The sequence below is a fragment of the Mirounga leonina genome, unplaced genomic scaffold, assembly GCF_011800145.1.
Source record: "Mirounga leonina isolate KUSES-001 unplaced genomic scaffold, KU_Mleo_1.0 Mir_454, whole genome shotgun sequence".
NCBI lineage: Eukaryota > Metazoa > Chordata > Mammalia > Carnivora > Phocidae > Mirounga > Mirounga leonina.
The window spans coordinates 9,360,769-9,387,403 of record NW_023270763.1 but is presented as its reverse complement, the minus strand read 5'-3'; the positions used below and the strand labels follow the sequence as shown (position 1 = coordinate 9,387,403).

The following is a 26,635-nucleotide window of genomic DNA, read 5'->3' as shown; positions in this document are numbered from 1 at the left end:
CCAGCAGCCCGGCCACTCTCGTCTGTAGTTTAGTTGAAGAATCTAGGAATCAAACACAGCAGTTAGAAACGCAACAGGACTCAGCTGCCCGACGCAGAGCAATCACAATCTGGAGGAGCCACGTGCGGCCACGGCCACGCGTCCGAGAGCCAAAGCCGGCCCTGGGTCTGCGGTGACCGCACTGGGCAGGACCGGGGGACAGCGGCCCCTACTGGATGGGTTCTGGGAGACGGTAGCTGATTAACGTGGTGGCTCTGAAAGTTCAGATCAAAAACACAGGACAGTCTCCAAAGATCAGAACAGAAAGGACCCTAAGATCATCCAGCTCAACTTCATTTTTCAGATGAGGCCCCAAAAGAAAAGACTAATTTTTGAACGCAGGCAGAGCTTTATTCATTGCAATTTCTCGACTGTTCCCCAAGGAGTGACACTTCCTTAGCCATTTAAAGATGTGAAACGCCCCCCCCAAACAGCCGAATGCTTGCAGTAGCTGCTTTTCAACCGGCAACCACCAGCACCTGCCGCACAAACTGGGGCAGCACGAGCTGCTCGGGATGCAACCAAACCAGGAGCCCGGGGGAACCTGTCCCAGGCAGCTCCGGGCACAAGCGGCGTCACGCTGCCGGACAGACGACACGCACACTGGTGCGGAGAGACAGAGCTCCACCGTTCAAGTCCTGGGGGCCACCGCCTCCGCTCTGTGTCCCTCTGTCCCGAACCCGTGCTTCGAGCCTCACGCAGGTGCCGCCGCACGAGTGGGCTGGCGGCTTTCCCAGCGCTGCTGGAACAGAGGTGCGAGCATGGACACTTCTTCCTTCACGCGCAGCGGCGGTCTCAGGGGAGGGGACCTTGCCTGCGCACCCCCCCGCCCCCGGGGGGCAGCTGTAGCAGCCGGTGGCTACAATCCAAGGCGGGAGGGGGAAGGGGGAAGGCCAACGCCCCCTCCTCAAGTAGTTGATGTGGCTTCTCGCCTAAATCTACGTGGAGTGCTTTCTGTGCCTGTAAGGACTACGGCACTCGGCTCGTGAAGCCTTTGTTGGCTGGCCTTCGTCAGAAACTACAGAAAAATATGGCACCTATAAAATTCAACTTACAAATCTCAAAGGCACCGCTCTTATGGAACTCATTTTTAGTGGGATAAAGAGATGAATAAACACACAAATCTAAGTGCTATAAAAAAACAAGCAGGCTACGGGGATGCAGAATGATGCACGGTGCTCTTCGACATGAAGTAACGCGAAGACCTCTCTGAGGGGACATTTACGCAGATGGAGCTCTGTGAACAGCCAGGAGAAGGGCTTTCCAGGCTACAGGAACACGGATGCAAAGGCCGGGAGTCCGAGACACGGCATGGCTGGGATGGAGTGAGCAAGGGGAAGAAAGACCGCGACACTGGACTGGCACCAGGCGCCAAGTCACTGGGGCCACGGAGCCCTCGGGCAGGACTTTCAGGTGCACCACTGGGAGTTCTGAGCAGAGAAACAACTTTTTAAGAAAAGAAAGGTGAGTCTGGCTGCTTTGCGGGGAAGAGACTGCAGGGGCATAAGAAGAGCAGTGGGGAGAGCAGTCCCCTCTAAGCTGGGCTCTCGGGCTACTCTGCCCAGCACCCCGAGGTGGCCGCTGCGAGGTGGTGCCAGGTTCCTGGTCCAGGCCTTTGGAGACTGGCATCTTCACTCTCCGTTGGGCAGCACCTCACGTCCCATTTATTCCTCCACGAACCCAAGCTGCCATGTAAGTGCAACCATTCTAAGGCCATCGCACTGGACGGGCCACATGTGGGCTCCAGTCAACAGTCCACTCACCTGCCTGACTAGAGTGAGATCCCCTGCCCACAGCCACTGACGTGGGAAGCATTTGCTGTACTCTGCTGGGCGACCGGACAAGGAGAGGATGGGGGTATGACCACACAGGATGCATGACGGCGGAATCATCAAAAGCACCTGCCTGTCCAACCCCAAGCAAAGTCCTGGAGAAACAACACGCTGGCAGTAATCTCCTGATTATTGGCAGGATCTCTGATGCAATCACCCCGAGAAATGGCCAGCCCTGGTGCCAAAACCAATTTGACATTGCTTCTGATCACTGGCAACTGCTGTCCAGCTTGAGGCCCAGCAGGATTTGCAATGTTCAGGCTCAGAACCTACCGGTGAATCAAGACCGAGCTCAAGCCCCAGAGTCAGTAACGGGAGAGGGAGACTCACCGGAGCATCATGGAGCATGATTAAGTCATTCCACCACTAATGCTACCTGTTTGTCACACAAACAAGAGTCATTCTATTGTTAAAGTGAAGGAGTTAATTTACCCTGTATAGATGTGAACCCTTTGCTTCAGGTATCATATATGGTATTTTAAGTCCATAAACAGAAATTTTGGTATAATTATTTAAAAATAAAATCTTGAAAAAATAATCATCTCTGCACCCCAATGGGGCTCGAACCCACAACCCTGAGATCAAGAGTGGCACGCTCTACTGACCAAGGCAGCCAGGTGCTCTGGTTCAACTATTCAGGCATTTGAATAAAAAATACAGATCTAGGGGCGCCTGGGTGGCTCAGCTATTAAGCATCTGCCTTCGGCTCAGGTCACGATCCCAGGGTCCTGGGATCAAGCCCCGCATCGGGCTCCCTGCTCGGCGGGAAGCCTGCTTCTCCCTCTCCCACTCCCCCTGCTTGTGTTCCCTCTCTCGCTCTCTGTCAAATAAATAAATAAAATCTTTAAAAAAAAAATAAAGATCTAAGGGCGCCTGGGTGGCTCAGCTGGTTAGGTGTCTGCCTTTGGATCAGGTCATGATTCCAGGGTCCTGGGGTCGAGCCCCACATGGGGCTCCCTGCTCAGTGGGGAGCCTGTTTCTCCCTCTCCTGCTCTCTCTCTCAAATAAATAATCTTTTTTTGTGTGTGTGTGTGTTTTTTTTTAAGACTTTATTTATTCATTTGAGACACAGAGAGAGAGAGAGCATGAGCAGAGAGAGAGGGAGAAGGAGAAGCAGGCTCCCCGCTGAGCCAGGAGCCCGATGCGGGGCTCGATCCCAGGACTCTGGGATCATGACCTGAGCCGAAGGCAGACGCTTAGCCATCTGAGCCACCCAGGCGCCCCAATAATCTTTTTTTTTAAATACTAGAAGGACACAGACATTTCTTGCTAGTTATGGAGAAATGTAAATAGACAATAAGCAAATGAGGAGAAGCTTCCCTACACAAATTCAAACATCAGAAAGGCACGACGGGGCCCCTCCCACAGGTAGCGGCACTTCTGCTCTAGTCCACAGAAATGGGAGCATCAGCGCCTGGAGCCTGGGCAAAGCTGGCCGCCTTAGCACACCCAGCTGGGGAGCCCCCCCCATCCACAAGGTTATGCTTAGGCTTGTCCGCACCCCCTTCAATGGGGCTTTCGGGCTCTCCTTTTGCTTCCTTCCCAAGTCCAAAAGTCCCCCACACTCCACCCTCTCAGGCATCAAGCTGCCTATTAACCTGGGAGGAGGAGCAAATTTGGTCTCCTTTTACTTCAAACTCTTCTACTAAGTTTCAAGGTCTTTCATTAAACAATGTCCTAGAGATGTGCTTTCTTAGGGAAGGAACTGTTCTTTTGTGTACCTCTTCTGCTCTCCCAAAGCAACCAATTAAAAATGCACAATATTTCTATCCCTGCCACATCAAAGATTCAGTATTATAAAAACATTAACAGCAGGTCAAAGGGTAAAAAAAAAAAAAGCTTATCTTTGTGACAGGAAGGCGTCTGCTACCAATCACTCCTGATAGAAGCTTTTAATAAAAACCTTTCCTTAACATGATGAAAAGACGACTGTCTCAGCCCGAAGTTCACATCATGCCTACGAGTGGAGAGTGGCAGTCCCATCACAGCCAGGAAAGATGCGGGTGCTCAGGGCTGTCTTCATTTTCAACACTTCTGGAAGCACTAGCCCACATGTTTTGATGGGCTCTGAGTAAAATAAGAAATGCAACTGGTAGAAATATTTGGATATGATGATCATATACCTAGAACATCAGGAAAGCAACTGACCAACTAATGTGACAGAACTATCAAAAAACTAAAAAATTCACAAACGTGTTTGGTTACACAGAAACAGGCAATATTTATAGAAAGGACACCTGACTGTAAAGTTGCTTGACCAGGGACATGCTAATTCTAATGAGATCCCCTCTCAGATGCACCAAACTGGCAAAGATTAAACTAACAACAGAAATGACAGCAAAGCTATGGGACAGAATCTCTCAGATGCTACCAGAGGGGACATAATTGCTATAGCCACTGAAGAGATCAATTTAGCAATACCTAGTTCAGTTGAAGAAATACAGATCACAACTCAAGGATACATTTAGTTAAGTGTCACAGAAAGCTCAGGTGTGGGGACAGTAACTACAAGGCCTCCTGCTACAGTTAATAATATTGTAAAACCGGGCACCTGGGTGGCTCAGTGGGTTAAGCATCTGCTTTGGCCTAGGTCATGATCCTGGGGTCCTGGGATCGAGCCCCACATCAGGCTCCCCTCCCTGCTCAGCTGGGAGTCTGCTTCTCCTTCTGCCTCTGCCCCTTCCCCACTACTTGTGCTCTTTTTCATGGGAAAAAGAATACTGTAATACCCTCCTAAGATGGAATGCTACTCGTTTTTTTTTAAGATTTTATTTGTCAGAGAGAGAGAGAGAGCACACGCGCACAAGCAGGGGGAGGGGCTGAGGGAGAGGGAGAAGCAGGCTCCCCACTGAGCAAGGAGCCTGGTGCAGGACTTGATCCCAGGACCCTGAGACCATGACCTGAGCTGAAGGCAGACGCTTAACTGACTGAGCCACCCAAGCGCCCCTAACTCATCGTTTTTTAAAAATGAGGTGGTAGTTCTTTGAGTGTTAACTTAGAGATCACCCAAAATGTATTTAAATTTTATTTATGTACTTTAAGCAATCTCTATGTCCAATGTGCAGCTTGAACTCATGGACCCCAAGGTCAAGAGTCACATGCTCTTCTGATTGAGCCAGTCAGGTGCCCCCAAAATGTATTTGAACACAGTATGGTACAAAATATAGGATTCTATTTGTGGGGAAGATTGCATATACACCCACATTCTCAAATATTCACAATAAACCCTGCAGGAAGGATGCACATAAAACCTCAACAGTGGTTACCTCTGGAGAGTGGGCTTGGGGACTGGGAGCTTTATACTTCACCCCCTCTTTTTTTTAAACTGTAAGCATATAGCATTTTATAATTTAAATACTGACAAAAAGTTGTGGGGGTGGGGTGGGTAGAAAGCACTGAAGTGCAGAATGCTGATAATTGTCAGACAGGTAATGCATACATGGGCAGATCGGCATGCCGGCCTTTTCTACCTTTAGGTTTGAAAATCTCAAGGAAAAGCTTAATAATAATCAACTGAAAAAAGAAAAAAATGTTTCAATCTAGTCTGTGTTCCATGAAATGACTTGACACATAAATCCTGTGATCAATATTCACTCAGCACAAAGATGTTCCCAGGAACGCTGATGGTAGAGATAACCAAAGGATCAGATAACCAAAGGATCATTTTAGGAGATTCAGTTAGTTGAATTTTCAAATTGGAACCAATAAGAAGTAACACTTTAGCATAAAAGAAAAGGTATCAAAATGGAAAAGTTCACATTTTGCAAATCCAATTCTCGTAGCACACTGAGGTGCAGTCAGAGAAAAAGGTCATCATGTCTCCACGGCTCAAGGAAAGATAAGCCTGGAGACCTACAAAGACAAAAGCAGCCAGACTTAGGCAGGGAACACAGACCAAGTTCCAACAGGCAGACTCCCGCTGAATATATGAATACTAAACAAGTGGCTTCCGAAGAGGACATACCCAGGCCTGGAGAAAAGGCAGCCAATGTGAAATCGGAACTCCAGCAAGGATATGATCGGTGTCTACAATAATTGCACATAATAGCGAGCAGTAATCAAAGAAGAGTGTGAAAGTGTAACAGAGAAGCCCAAGAAGTGATGTAATCCTGGAAGCCTGAGCCGGAGGCTGCAGAGCCCAGAATGTTGATGCTGGAGACCCGAGTACAAAGCCCTGGGGCCAGCCGGGCAGGGTGAGCAGGGTTCCCACGGAGTCTGGTGCCAGCCCCGCCCTGTCTCCCAGCGCCGTCCAGAGCACTTCCCTCTAGGGCCATGACAGGGAACCAGAGTGAACGACCGACCGTCAGCCTTGAGCGGCATCTATGAGGAACGTCGGCAACAGTGGGTCTTTGAAAAAATTGACGAGAGCTGCAGATCCCTCTTCAAAATCCCAGAAAATGCACAAACACTGTCCATAAAGGTGAAAATTCATAGCCCCTCTCTGAAGCTGTTCTCTTAACTGGTTCTTTCTTAAAACACATTACTCAGCCAATTGGAAGAACCTAGTCTGGGTATCTCGAGTGATTCAACTGAAGAGAAGAATGTGAGAAGGAGCCCTAGCCCATTCATACTCTGATGTGATGTTCTGGCCTGTAAGGTCCTCCTCCAATGCGTCTCTCCTGCTCCTGCCACGCAACTGTTCAAAGTGGACCCTCACTGCTGGGCCCTCCTTCATCTGCCGCTCCCCACCCTGGTCCTGGTTCTCTGGCTCCACACGGACCCTTACTATGCTGTCCAGGGTTGGCCTCCGCCTGGCGGTCGTCCGGCTCAGCAACCTGGCCCTCCCCTCGGCTACATCCCTCCACTTCTCACTGCTGGCATGCATCGGGGGCTATTCAGTGATCTTCCCTACCTGCTGGGGAATGCTGTCAAGCTCTCTGAGTGGTCCCCCAAGCCCAGGCTTTCTAGGCTTAAACTGATCCAGAGAGCACTGCCGGGCCCTCCCCCCAGTGGGGGTGGCCAGGACCCACCACACAGCCCTGCTGCACGTCCTCCAATGACCACTGTCAGAGCTCATGGCCCTCGGGTGCCACAGTGCCATGGTGAAGGCAGCAGGGTATATGGTCAAAGAGGTAAAAAGTGCCACCCAACTGCCACCTTCATTTCAAAACCAGGTTTGTATTTAATGATGCAACGGAAGCCCAGAGGGATTAATGGACTTGGCCAGGGTCACAGTAACGGAGTGAAGATAGAGGAGCCACATTTCCCGTTTCTCAAGCCCGTGATGAATGGTAAAGGGCACTTCCATAATTGCAGATTTTGAAAATTAGAAAAAGGAACCTAGTTATCTCCTGAAATTTAATTAAGTCGCCCTCACTGATTCCTTACCACAACAAACACAGAATCCACTGAAGGAAACCTTAGGAGGAAGCAGGTCTGGGGCCCATTACAGCTGCCAAGAGAGGATGTGAAGAGAGGTGAAAGGGCCAAAAACCCTGCCAGGGGAAATGTTTTCCCAGGAAGGGGCACAATGAAAAGGTGCCAACCTCAGTGGAGCTATTTATAGTCACACAACAAAGGGAGGACTTCAAGGATCCCTCCTGAGCTGGGAGAAAAGGCATTTCACAGATCTTCAAAAGATCAAGGGACCGTGTCTAACAGTTTGCCTGAAAAACGACATGGTCCTCATCTGACAACAAGAGAATGCCTGCCCGGCCCAGTTACCCTTGAGAAAATACAACTACATTTTGAAGAGAAAAAAAAAAGTGAAGATTCAGAGAAAGAAAATCTGACGAATTAATGATATATAAAATTACAAAAATACCTTATTATTTGTTTAGGACTCAGACAAATCTTACTGGAGACATGAAATGTCTTTATAGACTTAAGAGTAGATTTGAGAATTTCTTCTTAATCTCTTTGGGAAGAGCGGGGATTCAAATAAATTCCCCATCTAGATCCAGTCACATGCTGTGGGGAAACAATGATTGCCTCCCAGGGTTTTCCTGGCAAATGACCAGTCCAGCCCGGACACAGGAAGGCTATTTTGGAACAAGGGAACCCCTGACCCCAGAGGACACCTCTAGCTTCAGCGTTGGCATCAAGTTCTGTGGGGCCTGCTGCTTTAGTGCTCACTTCCGGCCGACTCTCTGAACCAGGATTAAATCTCAGAATTTCAGCTACTAAGAATGTACTCTCTGCAGCGTGGCCTTTATTCCCACCTGAGCCTCCGAGGAACTTCTCTGGCTTCCCAGAAAACATTTCTTATTTTTATTTATTTCTTTTTAATTTATTTGAGAGAGAGAACATGTGCATGGGAGGGGGGGGGGGAAGGAGCAGAGGGAGAGGGACAAGCAGACTCCATGCTGGGTGCAGAGCCCAACGTGGGGCTTGATCTCTTGACCCGTGGAGATCATGACCTGAGCTGAAATCAAGAGTTGGTCGCTTAACTGACTGAGCCACCCAGGTTCCCTGAGACAACATTTAAAAAAAAATCTGTTAAGATACTCTTTTCCTGGGCGCCTGGGTGGCTCAGTTGGTTAAGCGACTGCCTTCGGCTCAGGTCATGATCCCGGAGTCCTGGGATCGAGCCCCACATCGGGCTTCCTGCTCAGCGGGGAGTCTGCTTCTCCCTCTGACCCTCTCCCCTCTCATGCTGTTTCTCTCTCTCTCACATAAATAAAATCTTAAAAAAAAAAAATACTCTTTTCCTGAGGCTGCTCATGCAACATGGCTCAGTCCTCTTAATTCTACAGCTCAAAGGCTTCAGCTTAAGTATGGAAAGCTGAGAAAAAGGGAGAAACTCCTAAATACCTAAGAGAGGGAGAAAAATCCAGGGGCACCCAGTGGTAACACTCCAACTGAAAAAAGCTGCTGAATATACTTAAAGCTTCAGATTTCATCTGGGGTTTAAATTTCAAATCCAATGAAAATGGTCACAGTTGTTCATACATAAGCATAAAGACCTCCACAGGAAGGGTCTAATTCTCTGAGCTTCATTCCTTCCCAAATCTGCAAAGTGGAAACAATAATTTCTCCCTCAGAAATGTTGCGAAGATTAATGGGCTTGTGAATAGTGTGAAGCGTTGCAGACCTGGAATAATGCTCAGACTCTAGGAAGAACTGTTGAAAACCCTTCACCCCGAGCACTCCTGTTCACTCACTACAGACCTTGGCTTACTCCCACAGGTCAAACATAAGCATAATAGGAATTCCAAAAACCATACAGAAACAGTGACCTGTGTAACTATATACATACTCAAAACAGCTGGAAGAAGAGATTTGAACTTACAAAACATTTAATTAACATCCTTCACATGAAAAAGGGTTCTTACAAATCAATACTTAAAAAGACCCAAGAGAAGAGTAGGCAAAGGAGGTCAACAGGCAGTTCGCATAAAGAATATAGATGGCCAATAAACACACAAAAAGCTGCTCAACCTCACTAGAAATTGGGGATATACAGATTAAGATGACATAGCACTTGTATCCACTATTTCAGGGGGGGAAAATCCACCTGGGGAAAAACTGGGGAAGCCACTATAAGAGTTGGTACCCAGTGCAGAGGATCCTGAAACATTTTGATTGGTTCCCACCTGCTCAGCCTTAAGAAGGAGGAGTGGATACCCTGCCCGTGTATAAGAACTCCTGACCAATTTTTCAACTGCTACATTTTTTAAAAAAAATTTTATTTATTTATTTGGCAAAGAGAGACACAGCAAGAGAGGGAACACAAGCAGGGGGAGTGGGAGAGGGAGAAGCAGGCTTCCTGCGGAGCAGGGAGCCCGATGCGGGGCTTGATCCCAGAACCCTGGCATCATGACCTGAGCCGAAGGCAGACGCTTAATGACTGAGCCACCCAGGCGCCCCTCAACTGCTACATTTTTAAATGTGAATAGGCAACCAAGAAAACACCAACTATTTGTGGAAAGTCTGCAATATGGGAAAGAGAAAGGTCAAAGCAAACAGGCAGAAAAATAAACATTTCAGAGAACAAGAGACAATGTACAAGAATGGTCCTTAGCTTCTAGAGATACATAGGGAAATGGGAAATCCTGTGGATGAAATGATAGCATTACTGGGATCCACTTCCAATTAACCTGACAGTGCTAGGGGTAGGGAGGAAATGTGTGGGGTCAGAGATGGAAACATTGGCTTTATGTTGGTAACTGTTAAACCTAATGGCTGAATACACGGGAGAATCATTATTCTACTTGTCGAAGTTTGAGATTTTTCATAATACAAAAGTGTGTGTGTAGGGGGAACGTGGGATACTATGAAAAAGGGAAATTGGGAAAGATCTTGTGGTTTCAATATTTGACTGCTGAAATGAAAAAAGCCAACAAGAAAGAGATGGAAGATGTGGTATGTTTCCCTGGAGGGTGAGGGAGGAGGAGAGAAAACTTAAAAGAGACATAAAGGACATAAAGAATCCCTGCAGAAGGTCCAACATCCAACGAACAGGAGTCCTAGAACAAGAGAAGAGGGGGGGGAAAAAGGGAGGAAAATTTCATTAAAGAAATCTGGAATTGCTTAGCTCTCAAGAACCTGAACCTCTAGAATTAAGGTGCCTATATAAAGGACTTGAGCTTCTGGGGGTACCTGGACACACTACTGTGAAATTTTAGAGAAGGTAAAAATAAAGAGATATACTTTTACCAACATCTGGAGTTGCTGAGGAGGAGCTCTGAGAAGGGAGAGGAGTACAGACAGGAGAGCCATTTGGGGGTGGGGTGAGGTCTGAGGGGAGAGCTGTGAGGGCTAGGTGTAGAGGGAGGCACAGTTTGAGAGCAGAGATCTTTTAAATGGGGTCTGGGCAGGGGGACAGAACTAACTGGGGGGCAAGTCCTAAAAGGGGGAGAGTTTCTAATGAGGAAGGGAGCTTTCAACTGGGGGATAGGCTGTAAGTGGGGAGGGGGTTCTTTTCACTCTAAAATCTATACCCAGCTATGTGTCTGTAATCAAGTGTGAGTTGGACATATAAGGAGGTGAAAAATTTATCTCTTCTATATCCAGTTTTTGGATGTTACTTGAGAATATCAGAAGAAGGAAGTAAACCAAGAAAAGAGATCCAGTAGACAGTGGATTCGACCCAGGAGAAAAACAAAATCCCAGAATGGCAGCTATGCATCAGCCTATGGGACACTCTGTATAGACTGTTATATAAAACAGGACATTTCTAAGAGAAAGAACCCTGAGAAGAAAGGAGAGTCATTGACTAAATGGTACCACACAGTTTTTGAAGAGGTAAGGATAAAAGCAAACAGTTCAAGAAACAAAAACAAACGCAGTTTGAAATTGTAGGAAAAACAAAAGCTCTTAAAAGGGGCGCCTCGGTGGCTCATTCGTTAAACGTCCTGCCTTTGGCTCAGGTCATGATCTTGGGGTCCTGGGATCGAGCCCCGCACTGGGCTCCCTGCTTGGCGGGAAGCCTGCTTCTCCCTCTCCCACTCCCCCTGCTTGTGTTCCCTCTCTCGCTGTGTCTCTCTCTGTCAAATAAATAAATAAAATCTTAAAAAAACAACAACAACACAGCATTGGCTTTTCAGTTAGTAACAGTCTCATCATAAAGTGGAGCAGAGAAAATACTGTCTTTAGCTTATGAAATCAGAAACATCACTGTAATATTTTCATTACAATAATCTAACAGGGGCTGAGAACAGTGACCTAACTATAAAGGAGGAAAGAAATGGTATTGTATCATATCACAAGAAGTCAACCGATAAAAGTCCAAAACTGACCAAAAAAAAAAAATCAAGAAATCGCAGTATAAACATAACATTTAGCTACGTAGAATACGGAATATCTAGTTACGTGGAACAATCCCCAGGAGAAACAGAAGTTAAAATCGGTTTCCTTTGGTAAATGCTTTAGTATTTTTTTTTTCCAATGTGTGGCTCCAGATTTGACTCTGGCTCTTTCACTTACTAGCTACGTAACTGTGGCAGGTTAGCCTCTTCACGTCGAACTCATCGTTTATAAAACGGAGAGGACACCTATGTTCTAGAAATATTGAATTTATCCACGTAAAACATGTTAAGAGTACCTGACACATTGAATATGTTTAATAAATAGTTTGATCAAAATTAAACTATGAAAAAAATGAATAAACAGTAAATAATGCTACCAAAACAATCTAGAAAAAAAGTAAGACAAACCGAAAGCCAAGTACATTAAAACCATGCCTAGGTAAGATGGCGGGTCGGGGAGTCTCCTCGGTCTATCCAAACCTACGAGTTAACCTTGTAAACTCGCTCAAGTTCTGCCTTCTCCAGGAAGCTTTCCCCATCACTCCTGGTGTGTACCAGGATCACCTCTGAACTTCCAATTCTGTCCCCCCACTGCCCCCTTAAAGCTTCTCTTCTCCAGAACAGCTTTAGTCCCTTCTTCCACTGCCCACAGGTCATCCTGTAGAGCCTTTGGCATTATGGTCCTCTTCCTCCTCCAGCCAAATTCCCACTTGGTACTAGAATCCTACTGACAGAAAGCTCCCTCCCAGCCTTTCCAGATGGGAGGCTTCATGCTCCTGCCTCCTTTCCATTCCTGCTCGTGTGTTTAACTCCAGGCTGTCATTGCCTCTCCAATACCTGCCACCTGCCCTTCCAATGTGCCCTTCCCCTGCCCCCCTTCAGAACCTGCTAACATGAGCTGGAAAGATCACATCTTTCCCCTCCTCTGAAACCTACAGAGCACAGCCCACACTCCAAAGAAGACTGAAATGCTGGGTGATCCACAACGGACCTCAGCTCTGAATTCCTGGTCTTCTCCCCACCGCTCACACCTGTGCCCAGTGCTGCCCTTCTTTGAGGCTGGGCTCAGCAGAGTTTTCCCCCTCTTCCTCCCCTTGCTCTCTGGGACAAGCGGCCTTCTTACTCGTCATTGCTCCCCACGTCCCTGCTATGTGGTGCTAGGAAGGGGTGCCACTCATGGGTCTCTATACACCCAAACAGGCCAAAGTCCTGCTTTGGGATTTTTCAAACTGGAGCCCTGGCTGGTACAGGAAGAAGAGGGAGGTATGGGGTAGGGAAGAGTTCGCTCTCAAATAGAAAGGCTGTGGAAGGGACCCCTGTTCACGCTTTACGGTGGGAGAGCATGCAGCAGAGATGGGATGAGGTCCTCGAGGCCTTCAGAGCTGCAGGTCTCCACCTGCCCAAGGCCTGGCTGTTCAATAACTGATTCTGCGAGCTCCCCAAATCCCTTTAGCAAATCTCTTTTTTAGCTGATGCTAGCTGAAGACAGGTTTCTGTCACTGGCAAGGACGAGTGTCCTGACAGCCAATATGAGAGCCAGCCTGGAGGATATGGTTTCAAAGAGGCTGGTCTAGCATTTCAGCTATTTTACACTTGATCCAACCAACATTTACTGAGTGCCCGTCATGTGCTGGGCATGGTTTCAGATGCTAGAAAATACAAAGACAAAAAAAAGACGTGGTCTCTGATCTCACAAAATGTAGTCTGTTATGACCAGGAGCTTCGAGAACATAATTGAGAGAACACTCATTCTACCAGAAGGCTCAACATCTTGGAAAACAAGATGAAGACAGATCACTAGGATTTAACATCTTGGAAAATAACAAATTTTGTCAAAACTAGGTTGTCAAAAAAGAATCTGAAAACTTGGACATTTTAAGTAACTGACTAGTCACAAGTACAACAGAAAAAGAGCGTAGCAGAGAGAACACCAAAGACCCAGAAGCCAAAATATGTTACAATCTCAACAGCAGTGGGAGTAGAATAATAATGGCTATTTTAGACCGAAACACAGTCATTGGTAATTTGACAAAACACCCAAGACATAGGAATATCTGGGAAACCATCTAAAAACTCATCAGGTCCAAAATGCCTTGGAGACAGAGAAAGGGCAGGAGGAGGGGAGAGTAGAGACGACAAGAAGTAGCTGCCCTGCTGGATTTTCCCAGATCTGTTTCCAGGATGGACTGTGGAAGAACTGGGTCTTTGCAAAATGGCAGGACATGCCAGATGACAGTCCAAAATGTCTGGTAAGAAGCCAGCAAACCTCCCTTCCTGCTGCACATCAACAGCTGCCAAACAGGAGAAGTCCTCTGGCTCACGTCTCCGTTCAGAAGACCTACAAATACTCCAATGTCCCCGAAAGACCTGAAGGCCAGGGTCACAGGGTCAGAGTCCATGATAAAGGCAACGTTAACTTCTGATACCGACCGGTTGTTTTTGACAGGGCTGAGAACAGCAGTTTTTAGATCACTTGTGAAAATGTCTGGGATGAATAGGCCTTTTCACTGCCGCCTTCTCTCCAACCTCTTTTGTAGAGAGATGTAGGTAGCAACAAAGGGGAGATTTATTACCATGAGCCCATTCGGCAGCTGTTTTCTTGTTGCTCCTTGTTTAACTTCTCCCAAGAGAGCAGAGTTATCTACCCAGCTAAGCAGGTGTTGAAGGCAGGTGATTTTGTTTCCATTAATTTTCTTAAGTAATAGTAAACCAGACTAGAGAGTCCGCTCGTGAACTCCCGGGGAAACCTTAACCCTATGGCTGCTAGACCACAGGGCGTCTGTTGCAGCTGGAAGGCTAGGTTCTGATCCCCGGTGGTTCTAACACCTTCCAATCTCTTGGACTAACAGTAAGCAGAACCTAAGAGTCCTGGCCCATCCCTGCCCCTCAACATCTGGATTTTGTCTTCGTTAACAATGTGTTCATTGTAAAGTGATGTTGGAGGCTTTCAGGAAAAACAGATTAAGAAAGGCATTCCTCTTCATTTCAAAGCCCAGATAAACCACCACATTAATGACTATACTCACAGCTTCATGTTCCAAGCTCCCGTGAGGGAGAGGTTAACATAAAACGGAGAAGTTTTTAATTTTAAAGCTTAATAACCTCCCAAACCTATCAATTTAACCTCAGTTCTGGGTGCACTTTGCAATCTTCTCCCTGATCTTCTTCACGAGAAGGCCCGTGGTATGTGCACTCCACAAGGAACTTTCGACTCCTCCCATCTATGCTCAATTGTAGACAGCCACTATTCAATAGTGGACTGAGGAGAACAACCAACCTTCCATGTGTTGGACAAAATCCTGAAGCCTATTATGCTTCAGCCCTTTGATTACCTTCAATTTTCTCCTACTGTAGAGCCGTTATCATAAGGAGCGAACATTCGGTGACACATCTCTTTCTCTTTATCTGTGTAGTCCCTGTAATAGCTGGAGACAGAAACATACACTAGTTAAAGTCTGTCTTTGCAGGAGGTGACATCTGGTGGTTGGAATACCACACTCAGGTCCAGAAATACTGAAAATTCAGCAGGTCCTGAAGTGAATTAGGAGGGGATGGAGAAGCCATGCTGGAGGTAGGGGAGCCAGGAAACTCCCCTCAGAGGGGACCGTAACAGTAAACCTCTACCTCAGAGGCTGTTCAAGAAGCCCTTGGACAGAAAGCCCACAACCTGAAAAGACTGCAGCCTTAAAGGCTGGGAGCCACTTTATAAGGGCTGCCAGGCTGAGCGTCTTGCCAAGTGGCCTCATACTCCGTGGCTTCTAAATTATCTTCAGATTTCTTTGCTAAAGAATGGTCAGATTCCAAAATTTCTACATCTAACTTATAAGTATCCTGACAGGATACTTCTCTTAAAAATTATTTTTGGTACCCTAGGTGGGACTGACAGGATACTTTTAAAAACCAGAAAAGGGGGATGCCTGGCTGGCTCAGTTGGTAGAGCATGCAACTCTGATCCTGGGGTTGTAAGTTTGAGCCCCACACTGGGTATAGAGATTACTTAAAAATAAGGTAGTTTTAAAATAAAAATCATTTCGGGCGCCTGGGTGGCTCAGATGGTTAAGCGTCTGCCTTCGGCTCAGGTCATGATCCCAGGGTCCTGGGATCGAGTCCCGCATCGGGCTCCCTGCTCCTTGGGAGCCTGCTTCTCCCTCTGCCTCTCTCTCTCTCTCTCTGTCTCTCATGAATAAATAAATAAAATCTTTAAATAAAAATAAAAATGAAATAAAATAAAATAAAAATCATTTCAGGAAAAAAAAAAAAAAAGGAAATTGCTGGACAGTCCTAGAAGGCCTGAAATATAACAAATGGATCTAAGTATAAGAGGTGCACACACCTCAGACTTTTTTAACATCAAAAGCTTTAACTAGCAATCTAGAGTAAATGTTTAATGTCAACAGGAGCAATACAGAAGAACAAAAACAAAACAAAACAAAACAAACCACCTAAAAAGACAGTGGATAGATTATGAGGTGTTGGAATTACAGACTATTTATATGCCAATATAGTCATTGTAGAAAACTTTGAAAACGACGTCTATAATCACAAAATGTTGTATTACTGAAACACTGGTACAGATTTTACTTGGGTAACAAGAAAGTCACCCTATGCATAGGAGTCAGACCTGAAAGATGCATTGCAGACCAAACAGGATCTGTAAGACAACTTTCTGCCATCTGTTAAGAACACTGGTTTTCAATTGATGGCAAGTAGGGAGGAGTAGCTGAAGAACAAGGCCCTTTTTAAAAATTACACTGGCCCACCTGTTTTAAGGTGCTTACTTTGGGGGTAGGAAGTGGGGAACAGACTTGTAGTCTGGAGGAAGCTGTTGGTTTAGCACTTCACAAAGTCAGCTCTAGGGGGCGCTGCCTCCCAACACATGCTGGGCAACATTCCCAAACAGTCCTTTACCCAGGTGGAGACACCAGAACCCCAGCCATGGCACTCGCCTCTTTCTTTGGTTTGTACTCCTGCAAACAGGTCTCACCTGGCCAGTTTCTTCAGCTCATTATTGATGTCATGATTGAAGGGCTGTTCCTGCTGGGCTCGGACTAGAAAATTTCGGGCCTTCTGATACTCAGTCATGAGTAGACAGGCCTGTCAAAGGTTAGTTTTAAAAACACACTTGGTTAGGAAAGACAGCATTTTTTCACTATCTTTTCCTGGGCATTCGTTCTCAAGTCCCTGGCCTCCAACACACCTGTCCACACCGGAAGAGGGCCTTAGCATTCTTCCGGTCGATGATCAGAGCTTGTTCTCCATAGCGCAAGGCTGTGGTAGGTCGCTCCAGCTTCAGGTACGTAAAGGACAGGTTAAGGAGAAGAAGAAGCTTGGCTGCTGCCACCAGATGCTGCTCTTCAGGGGGTGCTGATCGTCGGTGGAGAAGCAACAAGGCCTGTGGAGATGGAAAACAGGTAGTCAAGAGGAAGCACATAATCTTACTATTGAAAGCCTGAAGAATCAAAAAAAAAAAAAAAAATTAGAGGTTAAAAAAAATGAGCTCAACAAGTTGCAGGACATAATATCAATATATGAGAGGTAGTTGTAGGTCTATACTCCAGCAATAAACAATCCAAAAATGAAGAAAACCACTCCATTTACAACAGCATGAAGAGAAGTCACAATAAATTTAAAGTGTAAGAATTGAATATTGAAAACTACAAAATACTGTTGAAGACATTAAAGAAGATATAAATAAATAGAAACACATCCCATATTCATGGCTCAAAGGACTTAATATAGTTAAGGCAATATTCCCCAATTGATCTACAGATTCAAAGCAACCACTACCAAAATTTCAATAGCCTTTTTTGCAGAAATGGTCAAGCTGACCTGAAGATTCACATGCAAATTCAAGGGATGCCAAGGAGCCAAAACAGTATTTACAAAGAGAAAATGGAAGACTCACACTTCCAAATTTCAAAGCTTATGACAAAGCTACAGCAGCAAAGCCAGTGTGGTAATAGCATAAGGACACACATAGATCAACAGAATAGAATTGACAATGCAGACTGAGAGTCCAGAAATGAACCCATACTTCTGTAGTCAACTGATTTTTCAACAAGGGAACCAGCCCCATTCAACAGGAAAAAAGTAGTCTTTTCAAAAAAAGGTGCTGCGACAACTGGACGTCAACACGCAAAAGAGTGAGGTTGGATTCCCACTTCAAGCTACAAACACAAGTTAACAAAATGGATCATAGACCTAAACGTAGAAGCTAAACTGTAAGACTCTCAGAAGAAACCTTGACGTGTAAATCTTCATGACTTTGAATTAGACAATGGTTTCTTAGATATTACGTGAAAAGCACACATCACCAAAAGAATAAACTGGACTTCAAAAGTAAAAACTTCCGTGTTTCAAAGGACATTATCAAGAAAATGACTGAAGAAAAATCACTATAGCCATTACTTACTGGTTTAAGCTGATAACACAATTAATGGTCCATACCTACAGATAATTCTGTATCTTTAAATAAAAAGACATTCATACATTCCTGAAAAGAAAAAGAATGTAAAAACAAAACCCGCAGAATGGGAGAAAGTATTTGTAAATCATATTTTTAAAAAAATCTAGTATCCAGACAATATAAAGAACTTTTATAAGAATAAAAAGACAGAAAACCCAATTAAAAATGGGTAAAGAATATGAACTGACATTTCTCCAAAGATGACATACAAATAGCCAATCAACACATTAGTTATTGGGAAATGCAAATCAAACTTAATAAGATACTGCTTCATACCCACTAGGATGGCTATAATTTGAAAGATGGAAAATAAGTGTTGGTGATGATGTGGAGTAATTGGAACCCTCGTACTGTTGGTGGGAAAGTAAAGTGTTGCGGCCACTATGGAAAACGGTTTGGCAGTATTTCAAAAAGTTAAACATGGGAGTTACTACATGACCCAGCACTTGCACTCCTAGGTACAAACCCAAGAAAAATGAAAATCTGGGTCTACACAAGACCTTGTACACCAATGTAAAAAGCAACATTATTCACAGTAGCCAAAAAGAGGAAGCAATCCAAATGTCGACCAACTGATGAACAAAACACAGTAGGATCCACACAATATACTGCTCAGCCTTAAAATGAATGAAGTTTGGTATATGCTACAACACGGATGAACCTTGAAAACCTCATGCTAAGTGAAAGAAGCCAATCACAAAAGGACAATACTGTAGGATTCCATTCATAGGAGTACCCATGGCAGACAGACAAATTCCTAGAGGCATGAAGTAGAATGAAGATAACTGGGGCTGGAGGAGCAGGGAGAACTGGCAGTTACTGTTTAATGACTAAACAATGTTTGGGATGAGGAAAAAGTTCCAGAAATGGGTAGTGATGATGGCTGCATAACACTGAATGCATTTAAATGCCACTGGATGGTATAGCTGAAAATAACTGAAAAGACAAATTTAGTTCTCACTAGTGTTCTCACTAGTGTTATTAAAAAATAAAAAATTTTAAGACAGAATGGAGTATGAATACACATTACAACATGGATGAACCTTGAGAATATTTTGCCAACTGAAAGAAGCCAGGCGCAAAGCATCACACGTTTGATGATTCTGTTTACATAAAATGTCCAGGAATAGGCAAACCCACAGAAACAAAGTAAAACAGGGGCTACCAGGGTGTGTTGGGGGAATGGAATATAACTGCCAACAGGTACAGGGTTTTTTTTTTGAGGTGATGAAATGATCTGGAATTAGTGTTGATAGATGCACAACCTTACAAATACATGAAAAACCACTCACCTGTACACTTTAAAATGTGAATTTAGAAAAGCACAATCCCACGAGAACAAAGAATGAAAGGATCGATAGCAAACCCAAGATGTCAGAACAGATGGCAGAGTCATGACCGGAGAACGGAGGCCCACGTCCGAGGGGCTGGCCCTCCAGCGCAGAGCCGCAGGAACGGACAGAACCAGCGATCGGAACTGGCCAACAAGTGGGGCTGAGTAAGAGAGGACAACAAGATGGACATCGAGAGTAAAAGAAAGGAAAGCAGAAGCTCAATCCAGGAGGCCTAACAATTAACAAAGAGTCCCCAAAAAGAGAAGACAGAGACAAGGGCAAATTATCAAAGAAATAGCTCAAGAAAGTTTCCCAGAAGACAAGTTTCCTGAATGAAGTGATACACCCGGGGCTTAATACAACAAATTTTTAAACACACACAACCCCCACTGTAAAATTTATTAACACCAAAGGAAAAAAGATCCTTAAGTCTTTACAGAGAAAAAAGAGAAAAGGTCACACAGAAAAGAACAGGAACCTAAAAGACATCAGACTTCCTCACAGCAACTGTAAAAGCTAGAATCAAACAGTATTCTTCAAATCTGACGAATAGTGACTGCATGCTAGAATTCTATACTCTGTTATGCCAACTGTTAAGCATGTGGTAAGTACAAGAATATTTTTAGAAATGCACGGATATACTTACTCTATCAACACAAGGGATAAGTGGAAAAAAGCAACAGGAAGTCCACAAACAGAATCACAGGGCAGCCCAGGACAAGAACTCTGAACCAGAACACCAGAGAGCGAGGGAAAACACTAGTGAGAACTAAAGATCCACCTTCCAGAACGAGAAGTAGAAGATATTAAAAACAGCAACTAAAGCATGTCAAGTACCAACTCACAATGCCAGAAAAAGCTGCAAACTTAAAGAGGGCCTGGGAAATGAGACTAACGATGGAAGGACTGAACTGATCTTTCTTCATTGGAAAATTCTTTTCCCCCGTGTGAGCAGGCTCTGTCTCAAGAAACCTTACAACATTGATAGTTATCTGTGATTTGAGCCGACCGTGAGCCCAAGCCTGTACCCTTCATGTTTAGGACCTTGATTCCGTCAGCATTCCGAAGGACAACACACTCATCATGCACTCTCCTGTCTCTTGAGCATATGCATAGAAACGAAACGTCGTAAATACCATGAGCCACCTACCCCAAATCCTATCTCCCCCCTCCTCTAGCAGAGCCTTGAGTTCATTCACAGCAGTGGTATACAAATTAAACTACAGTTCCCAGATTCCTACACAGTTACTGGGGTCCACTGAATATAGGTCTGGCCAGTGATATAGAAAAGGAAGTCACTGGCTGAGGGGGTACTTCTGGAAAGCTCTTAACATAAATACACCAGACTCCTCTCCCCTCCCTTCTTCCTGCCTGGGTGACCATGTGATGCTTGCTACAGGACCATCTTGGGGTAAAAAAGGATATGTTTAAGGGTAGTGGAGCAGAAAGAGGGAATCTGGATTCCTTTACGGCTTCATAGAACTGACGTACCAGCGTTGGACTGCCTCCCTGCTCATTTGAAAAAAAATTTAAATTATGGTTTATTTTCATTAAATAATTAATTTTAGAACATGAGCTTGAGAGCGGGGGAGGGACGGAGGGAGAGAATCTTAAGCAGAATCCACACCCCATGCAGCCTGACGCAGGGCTCGATCTCATGACCCTGAGATCATGACCTGAGCTGAAATCAAGAGTGGGGATGCTTAACCAACTGAGCCACCCAGGTGCCCCTAAATCTGGTTTAAAGTACAATTTTTCAAGATTCTGTTGCTTGCAGCTGAATGCAGATCCTGAATGAATGAGGCTCCCTTTACAAATGAGACAAAGTCAGAATGCTCCTAGACTCTAAACTGTCCTGTTTGCCTCTAGAACCTAGGGCAGAGTTTGGCATACAGAAAATGCTCATATTTGTTGAATGAGTCATAAAGCAAAAACAGTGAATTCCTGTCAGCATAATCTATGCAAGGAGCCAAACCACAATGAGAAGCCTGGTGAGAATGGAGTCACCTTATAGCTAGAAAAATCTCCACTGTCAGACAGGAAATGAAGATGGCAAATGGGATGGAAAATCAGTTGGTAGAGGACCAACTGATTTATTTATTTTTTTTTTTAAAAGATTTTATTTATTTATTTGAGAGAGAGAATGAGATAGAGAGCACGAGAGGGAAGAGGGTCACAGGGAGAAGCAGACCCCCCGCTGAGTGGGGAGCCCGACGCGGGACTCGATCCCGGGACTCCAGGATCATGACCTGAGCCGAAGGCAGTCGCTTAACCAACTGAGCCACCCAGGCGCCCCTGATTTATTTTTTTTAAAGATTTTATTTATTTATTTGACAGAGAGAGATACAGTGAGAGAGAGAGCACAAGCAGGGGGAGTGGGAGAGGGAGAAGCAGGCTTCCCGCTGAGCAGGGAGCCTGATGCGGGGCTCAATCCCAGGACCCTGGGATCATGACCTGAGCCGAAGGCAGACGCTTAATGACTGAGCCACCCAGGCACCCCTGGAATGAGAACTTTTAAAGACTTTTTACTGAAATACACACACACACACACACACATACAGGTAATTACAAAAACAAGTGAACAGTTCAACAAACTTTCACAATCTGAACACACCCATGTAACCACATCCAGACACAAACACAGAACACAAACACAAATCCCATGTCCCCTCGCCTGGTCATTATCCCCGGCAGGAAGATTTTCTCAATGAGATTTTTCTTAAGGACTGCACGTGAAGAATAGGGACATATAAGAACTTAAAAAAAAAAAAAGAATGAAGCGGGGGAAATCGGAGGGGTAGACGAACCATGAGAGACGATGGACTCTGAAAAACAAACTGAGGGTTCTAGAGGGGAGGGGGGTGGGAGGATGGGTTAGCCTGGTGGTGGGTATTGAGGAGGGCACATTCTGCATGGAGCACTGGGTGTTACGCCCAAACAATGAATCATGGAACACTTCATCTAGAACTGATGATGTAATGTATGGGGATTAACATAAGAATAAAAAAAAAAAGAACTTTCAAAAAAAAAAGAATGTTTTCAGGGTCTAAATTCATACTTCTAAAGCATCCTTACCCTCTTATATCTCACTTTGGCATCATAGAAACGATTTTGGCGGAAAAGGTAGTTGCCAAACTCCCGTTCAGTAGCTGCCACTTTTAGGACCTTCTGAAGTGGAAACTCATCTTGTTGCTCCTGAGGACCAAAGACAAGGACACCCAGCAAAGAAACTGAAAGCCACAACACCACGATGCAAGTGCTGTTATAGATGTTAGTTTTTCTCCTTCACATCGTGCTCTTTCGTTTAGTGGCTGTGTGTGTGCCAAGCTCTGGGCTTGGTGACCCTGCAGAGGTCATCTCTGTGGCTCCCAGCAAAAGCTAAAGGTATTACTAGTCCCATTTTATACACTAGAGCCAAAAAGTGGTCTACTCCTTTGGTCCTTCCAGAGATGCTCCCTGAAGAATTAGAAACTGATGGAACTTGCCAAGCATGGAAAGCAAGTCTCACAACAACCATTTATCCAACAAGCATTTAACAGGTCTTCGTCTGCCCGGGACCCTACTGGTCTTCCTGGCCACAAAGTTGTACCCTGGGTACATGTCAATCACCCACAGAGCCTCTCTTCAAACACAATGTCCTGGCCTTATCCCTGCCTAGAGATTCTCAATCAGTACCCCACAGGTGCGCCTCAGGGATTTGCAAGAACCTCTGTTTTGTGGAAAGGTGAGAAAAAGGTAAGGGCCCTCACTTGAGGCGATGGCAGTTTAATGGGGGAGACATCATATCCAGATATAAACCTAGGTGGACATCTAAGGCCACACACACAGTTCGTGTGGGACAGCATGAGTGAGAGTGTGTATGGCTGCTGAAGAGATAACAAGCCCTAGTTCTGTGTGATGGGTTAAGTGAAAGGCTACAAGGCAAGGGAATGTTTAAAGTTATGGGGACAGAGGCCATGTGCCCCCATGGGCCTGGGACTTTCCCAGTCTACACCTGATGTCCTGGGATCTCAGCCAATTAATAATCTCCTTTGCTCTCAAGCATTTTAGGTTGGACAATAAAGCATATGTTCGCCCTAGTCGACCACTACCAATGCTTGCTAGAAACCAAATTTAATGTTGAGAAGCAAATGCTCATGGTCTTGCAGGGAGAACTAGGCAAAGGGTGACTAAAAATCACCTCAAACTGCTGGTTCAGAACAAACCCAAGGTTGGACCTCAGCCTAGTTCATCTGCCCACACACAGGAGTCATTACTAAGATGGATATGCACCAGGAAATAAGGGAACCCCCCCACCGCCACCACCACATAGGAGACCCGGGGTGGAATGGGGGGCAGAGGATCACCATCAGAGAAAGGTAATTACCAAAAACACAAACCCATTCTCTCTTTTAAGTATGGACATCTATGCTCCAGAACTTACAGCTGAAAGGGCACAAAACTTGTCTGACTCAGCAGAGTCCAGGAAGTCAAGCAGCTCGATCTCAAACAGGACAGTGGTATTTGGGGGGATCAAAGGAGGGCAGCCCAGCGTTCCATAGGCATAGGTTGGTTTGAACAGAAACCTGGCCAGCTCTCCTCTCCTCATGCTCAGAAGGCCCAACTCCATGCCCCAGAGTGTAATATCTGGAAGAAGAACACAAAGAATTTGAAGTTTGCCCAGCATCCTGATCCAATGTCATCAATTTCTTCCCCCTTGAAGTCCAAATCTTTCCACATCATACTCCAAGCCTTCTGCACTACGGTCCCAACTCACTTTTCAGTCTGTTTCCCAATACCACCACCACCACCATTCCCAAACTCCAACTTTTTTTTTTTTTAAAGATTTTATTTATTTGAGAGAGCGAGAATGAGAGAGAGAGAGAGAACACATGAGAAGGGGGAGGGTCAGAGGGAGAAGCAGACTCCCCGCTGAGCAGGGAGCCCGATGCGGGACTCGATCCCGGGACTCCAGGATCATGACCTGAGCCGCAGGCAGTCGCTTAACCAACTGAGCCGCCCAGGCGTCTCCCAAACTCCAACTTCTGTGGGCTCTGCAGCAACCTGGCTTCTCTACCCCTGTTCATACAGTTCCTTCTTCCTGCAAGGAAGTTCCTGCTTCCTCACCCCAGGCCCAGCTTCTATCCTCACTGAAATCTTACTCAAACTTCAAGGCTCATTTTAAATGCCCCCTCCTCCATAAAGCCTTTCCTGATCTTCCCGGCTGGAATCAATTGTGCCTTCATTAAGCACTCCCATAACACTACTTACACCTCCCAGGACCTCATCCAATTCAGTGAATGTGCTCAATCTCCTTACTCTAGCTGAGATGTTCTAATCATCTGAGCACATCTTCTGTTTTCACCATGCGTTATGGATATTAAGCCCCCGATAAACGTTGTTAACAAATGAACATGCCCCATAATTCTCAGGATGCAAAGGTAACCTTGCCAGGTAAACTCTCTCCCGAGTATCTATGCCTCAATGGGAAATGTGTAGGCGAACAGGGCTGGTTTAGCAAAACCCAGCCTCAGAAAAACCAACTCAAAGACTCCCTGCTCTGAAGCGTTTCCACAAAAAAATCCCTGCTTTTCTGGCTGCTCATGTCAACTTACCCTCTCCAAGTTTCATCAGCCGGGGCGTTTTCCTAAAGCAATTAGAATCAAAAGGCTTATCCATATGCTCCAGATATCCAGAATATTTCACTAGGACAGAAAACAAACAAACAAAACGGTACAAGGAAAATAATACCAAGAACGTGCACACCTCCATCTCACTGTTACAAAACAAAAAACAAAAAACAACGATGGAATTCGATGCGTTCAAACCATCTCCCACCCAGAGTGATAGGAAAAATCTTCGCCTCAATGTTTGGACGCCTGCCCTTTGGCTGTTTCAGGAGTTTGGCTGGTGAGCCTCAATGTCCCTTGTTCGTAGCGGCCTCATGCAAAGGGGAGATGGGTTCCCTCGTTTCCCTTAAGAACGCGAAGTGTTAACAAAACAAGCGAGTTCTACCTTTTTTGAAAACATAACCTTCCCTCCCCACCTCCCAAGGTTAAGGTGCAGAACAGGCTTGGGGACTGGTACTTTTGCCTCGCCAGCTGGGAGGCAGATGGTACCTAGCACGGAAGCATCCGGGGTCACCAGCTCTCCAGCACCCTCTCGGATGACGTCCTTCAGCACGCCCCGGTCCCCGGAAATGTCCAGCATCCTTCGACTCAACCTCTGGTACGGAGACTTGCGGGGAGAGACACAAGACCTCAGAGCCCCCGGCTGGCACGCCGACCCCGGCACCCCACGTCCGTGACTCCGCGGCGCACAGACTCTCACCTGGCCGGAAGCGTTGTCCCCCTGCAGGACTCTTGGGTTCCGCGTGCTGCCCCCCATCGTCACGTTGCCTACCCGGCGGCTGCGCGAGCCCTCAACCCCCTCGCCCTCCCCCTGGCGGTGGCCCAGCCACCCCTTTATACCCAGCCGCGCGCTCCCCACCGCGGCGCTCGGCTCAGGGGCCGCGAGGAGGCGCCGATCGCTTCGTGCCAACCGCCGCCAACGCCACCAACCGCCCTGCGCCCTAGGGCGGCGCGCCTGAGCACGTGGCGGGGACTCACGGCGCGTGATGGGGCACGTGACGGGGAAGCGCAGAGCGGGACGGGCCACGTGACGGGGACGCCCCAGGGGGTGGGGGCGCGGGGCATGATGGGAGACGCGGCGTTGGCACACGCAGCGCCGTGGGGTTTGTGGCGGGGCCTGCGGGAGCACCTGGCGGGGGACGCGTGGCTCGTGAGGAGGTAGGTGGAGGGAACCACGAGAGGCGCGATGGGGAACGTGAAGGGTTCGCCTGTGGCAAGACGGGGCTCGCGGGGGGAATGTGGGGGGAACGAGAAGGGGCGCGTGGCTGGAGTGTGCAGTGACAAGGCACGTGACAGGGGCGGGACAGCGTGAAGGGGCGCTCGACGCGGGAAGCTGTGCGAGCGGGACGTGTGCGATGGCGCGGGACATGGGCCACCCGGGTGGTGGGGGGGACTGGGGACTGGGGGCGGGGCCTTGCAGGGGGTGGGGCCTGTGGCGGGAGCGCGCTGGGGAGAACGAGGTTCCAGAAACAGTCTGCTGCCGGCAGCCGGCCGGCCCCACAGAAGTGGGTTATCCCCCCACTTTTTTTTTTTTTAAGATTTTATTTATTTATTTGACAGAGAATGAGAGAGAGGGCACATGAGAGTGGGGAGGGTCAGAGGGAGAAGCAGGCTCCCCGCCGAGCAGGGAGCCCGATGCGGGACTCGATCCCGGGACTCCAGGATC

General features: G+C 46.5%; 1 protein-coding gene across 2 annotated transcripts; it reads right to left on the bottom strand.

Annotated features, from left to right (window-relative positions):
• FKBP6 (FKBP prolyl isomerase 6) lies at positions 1-25,726 on the bottom strand. 2 transcript variants are annotated; one of them, XM_034988151.1, is made up of 9 exons: positions 25,670-25,726; positions 25,459-25,576; positions 24,955-25,044; positions 23,784-23,986; positions 22,436-22,555; positions 16,758-16,952; positions 16,545-16,654; positions 14,893-14,985; positions 1-42 (listed from the first exon to the last, which is right to left on the bottom strand). In XM_034988151.1, exons 1-8 carry the CDS (start codon positions 25,724-25,726, stop codon positions 14,895-14,897), a joined length of 984 nt encoding a protein of 327 aa, XP_034844042.1. In that variant the 3' UTR covers positions 1-42; positions 14,893-14,894. The 2 variants fall into 2 exon arrangements, with proteins under 2 accessions (XP_034844042.1, XP_034844043.1); XM_034988152.1 differs by lacking the exon at positions 1-42 and having other exon boundaries at positions 14,528-14,985.
• Positions 25,727-26,635: the final 909 nt, after the last annotated feature.

Coding starts and splice junctions, on each gene's coding strand:
- FKBP6 (XM_034988151.1), bottom strand. CDS start 25,726: ATGGGGGGCAGCACGCGGAACCCAAGAGTCCTGCAGGGGGACAACGCT. Junction 25,577..25,669: donor GGGACAACGCTTCCGGCCAG/GTGAGAGTCTGT, acceptor TCTCCCCGCAAG/TCTCCGTACCAGAGGTTGAG. Junction 23,987..24,954: donor GCTGATGAAACTTGGAGAGG/GTAAGTTGACAT, acceptor TTCTTCTTCCAG/ATATTACACTCTGGGGCATG.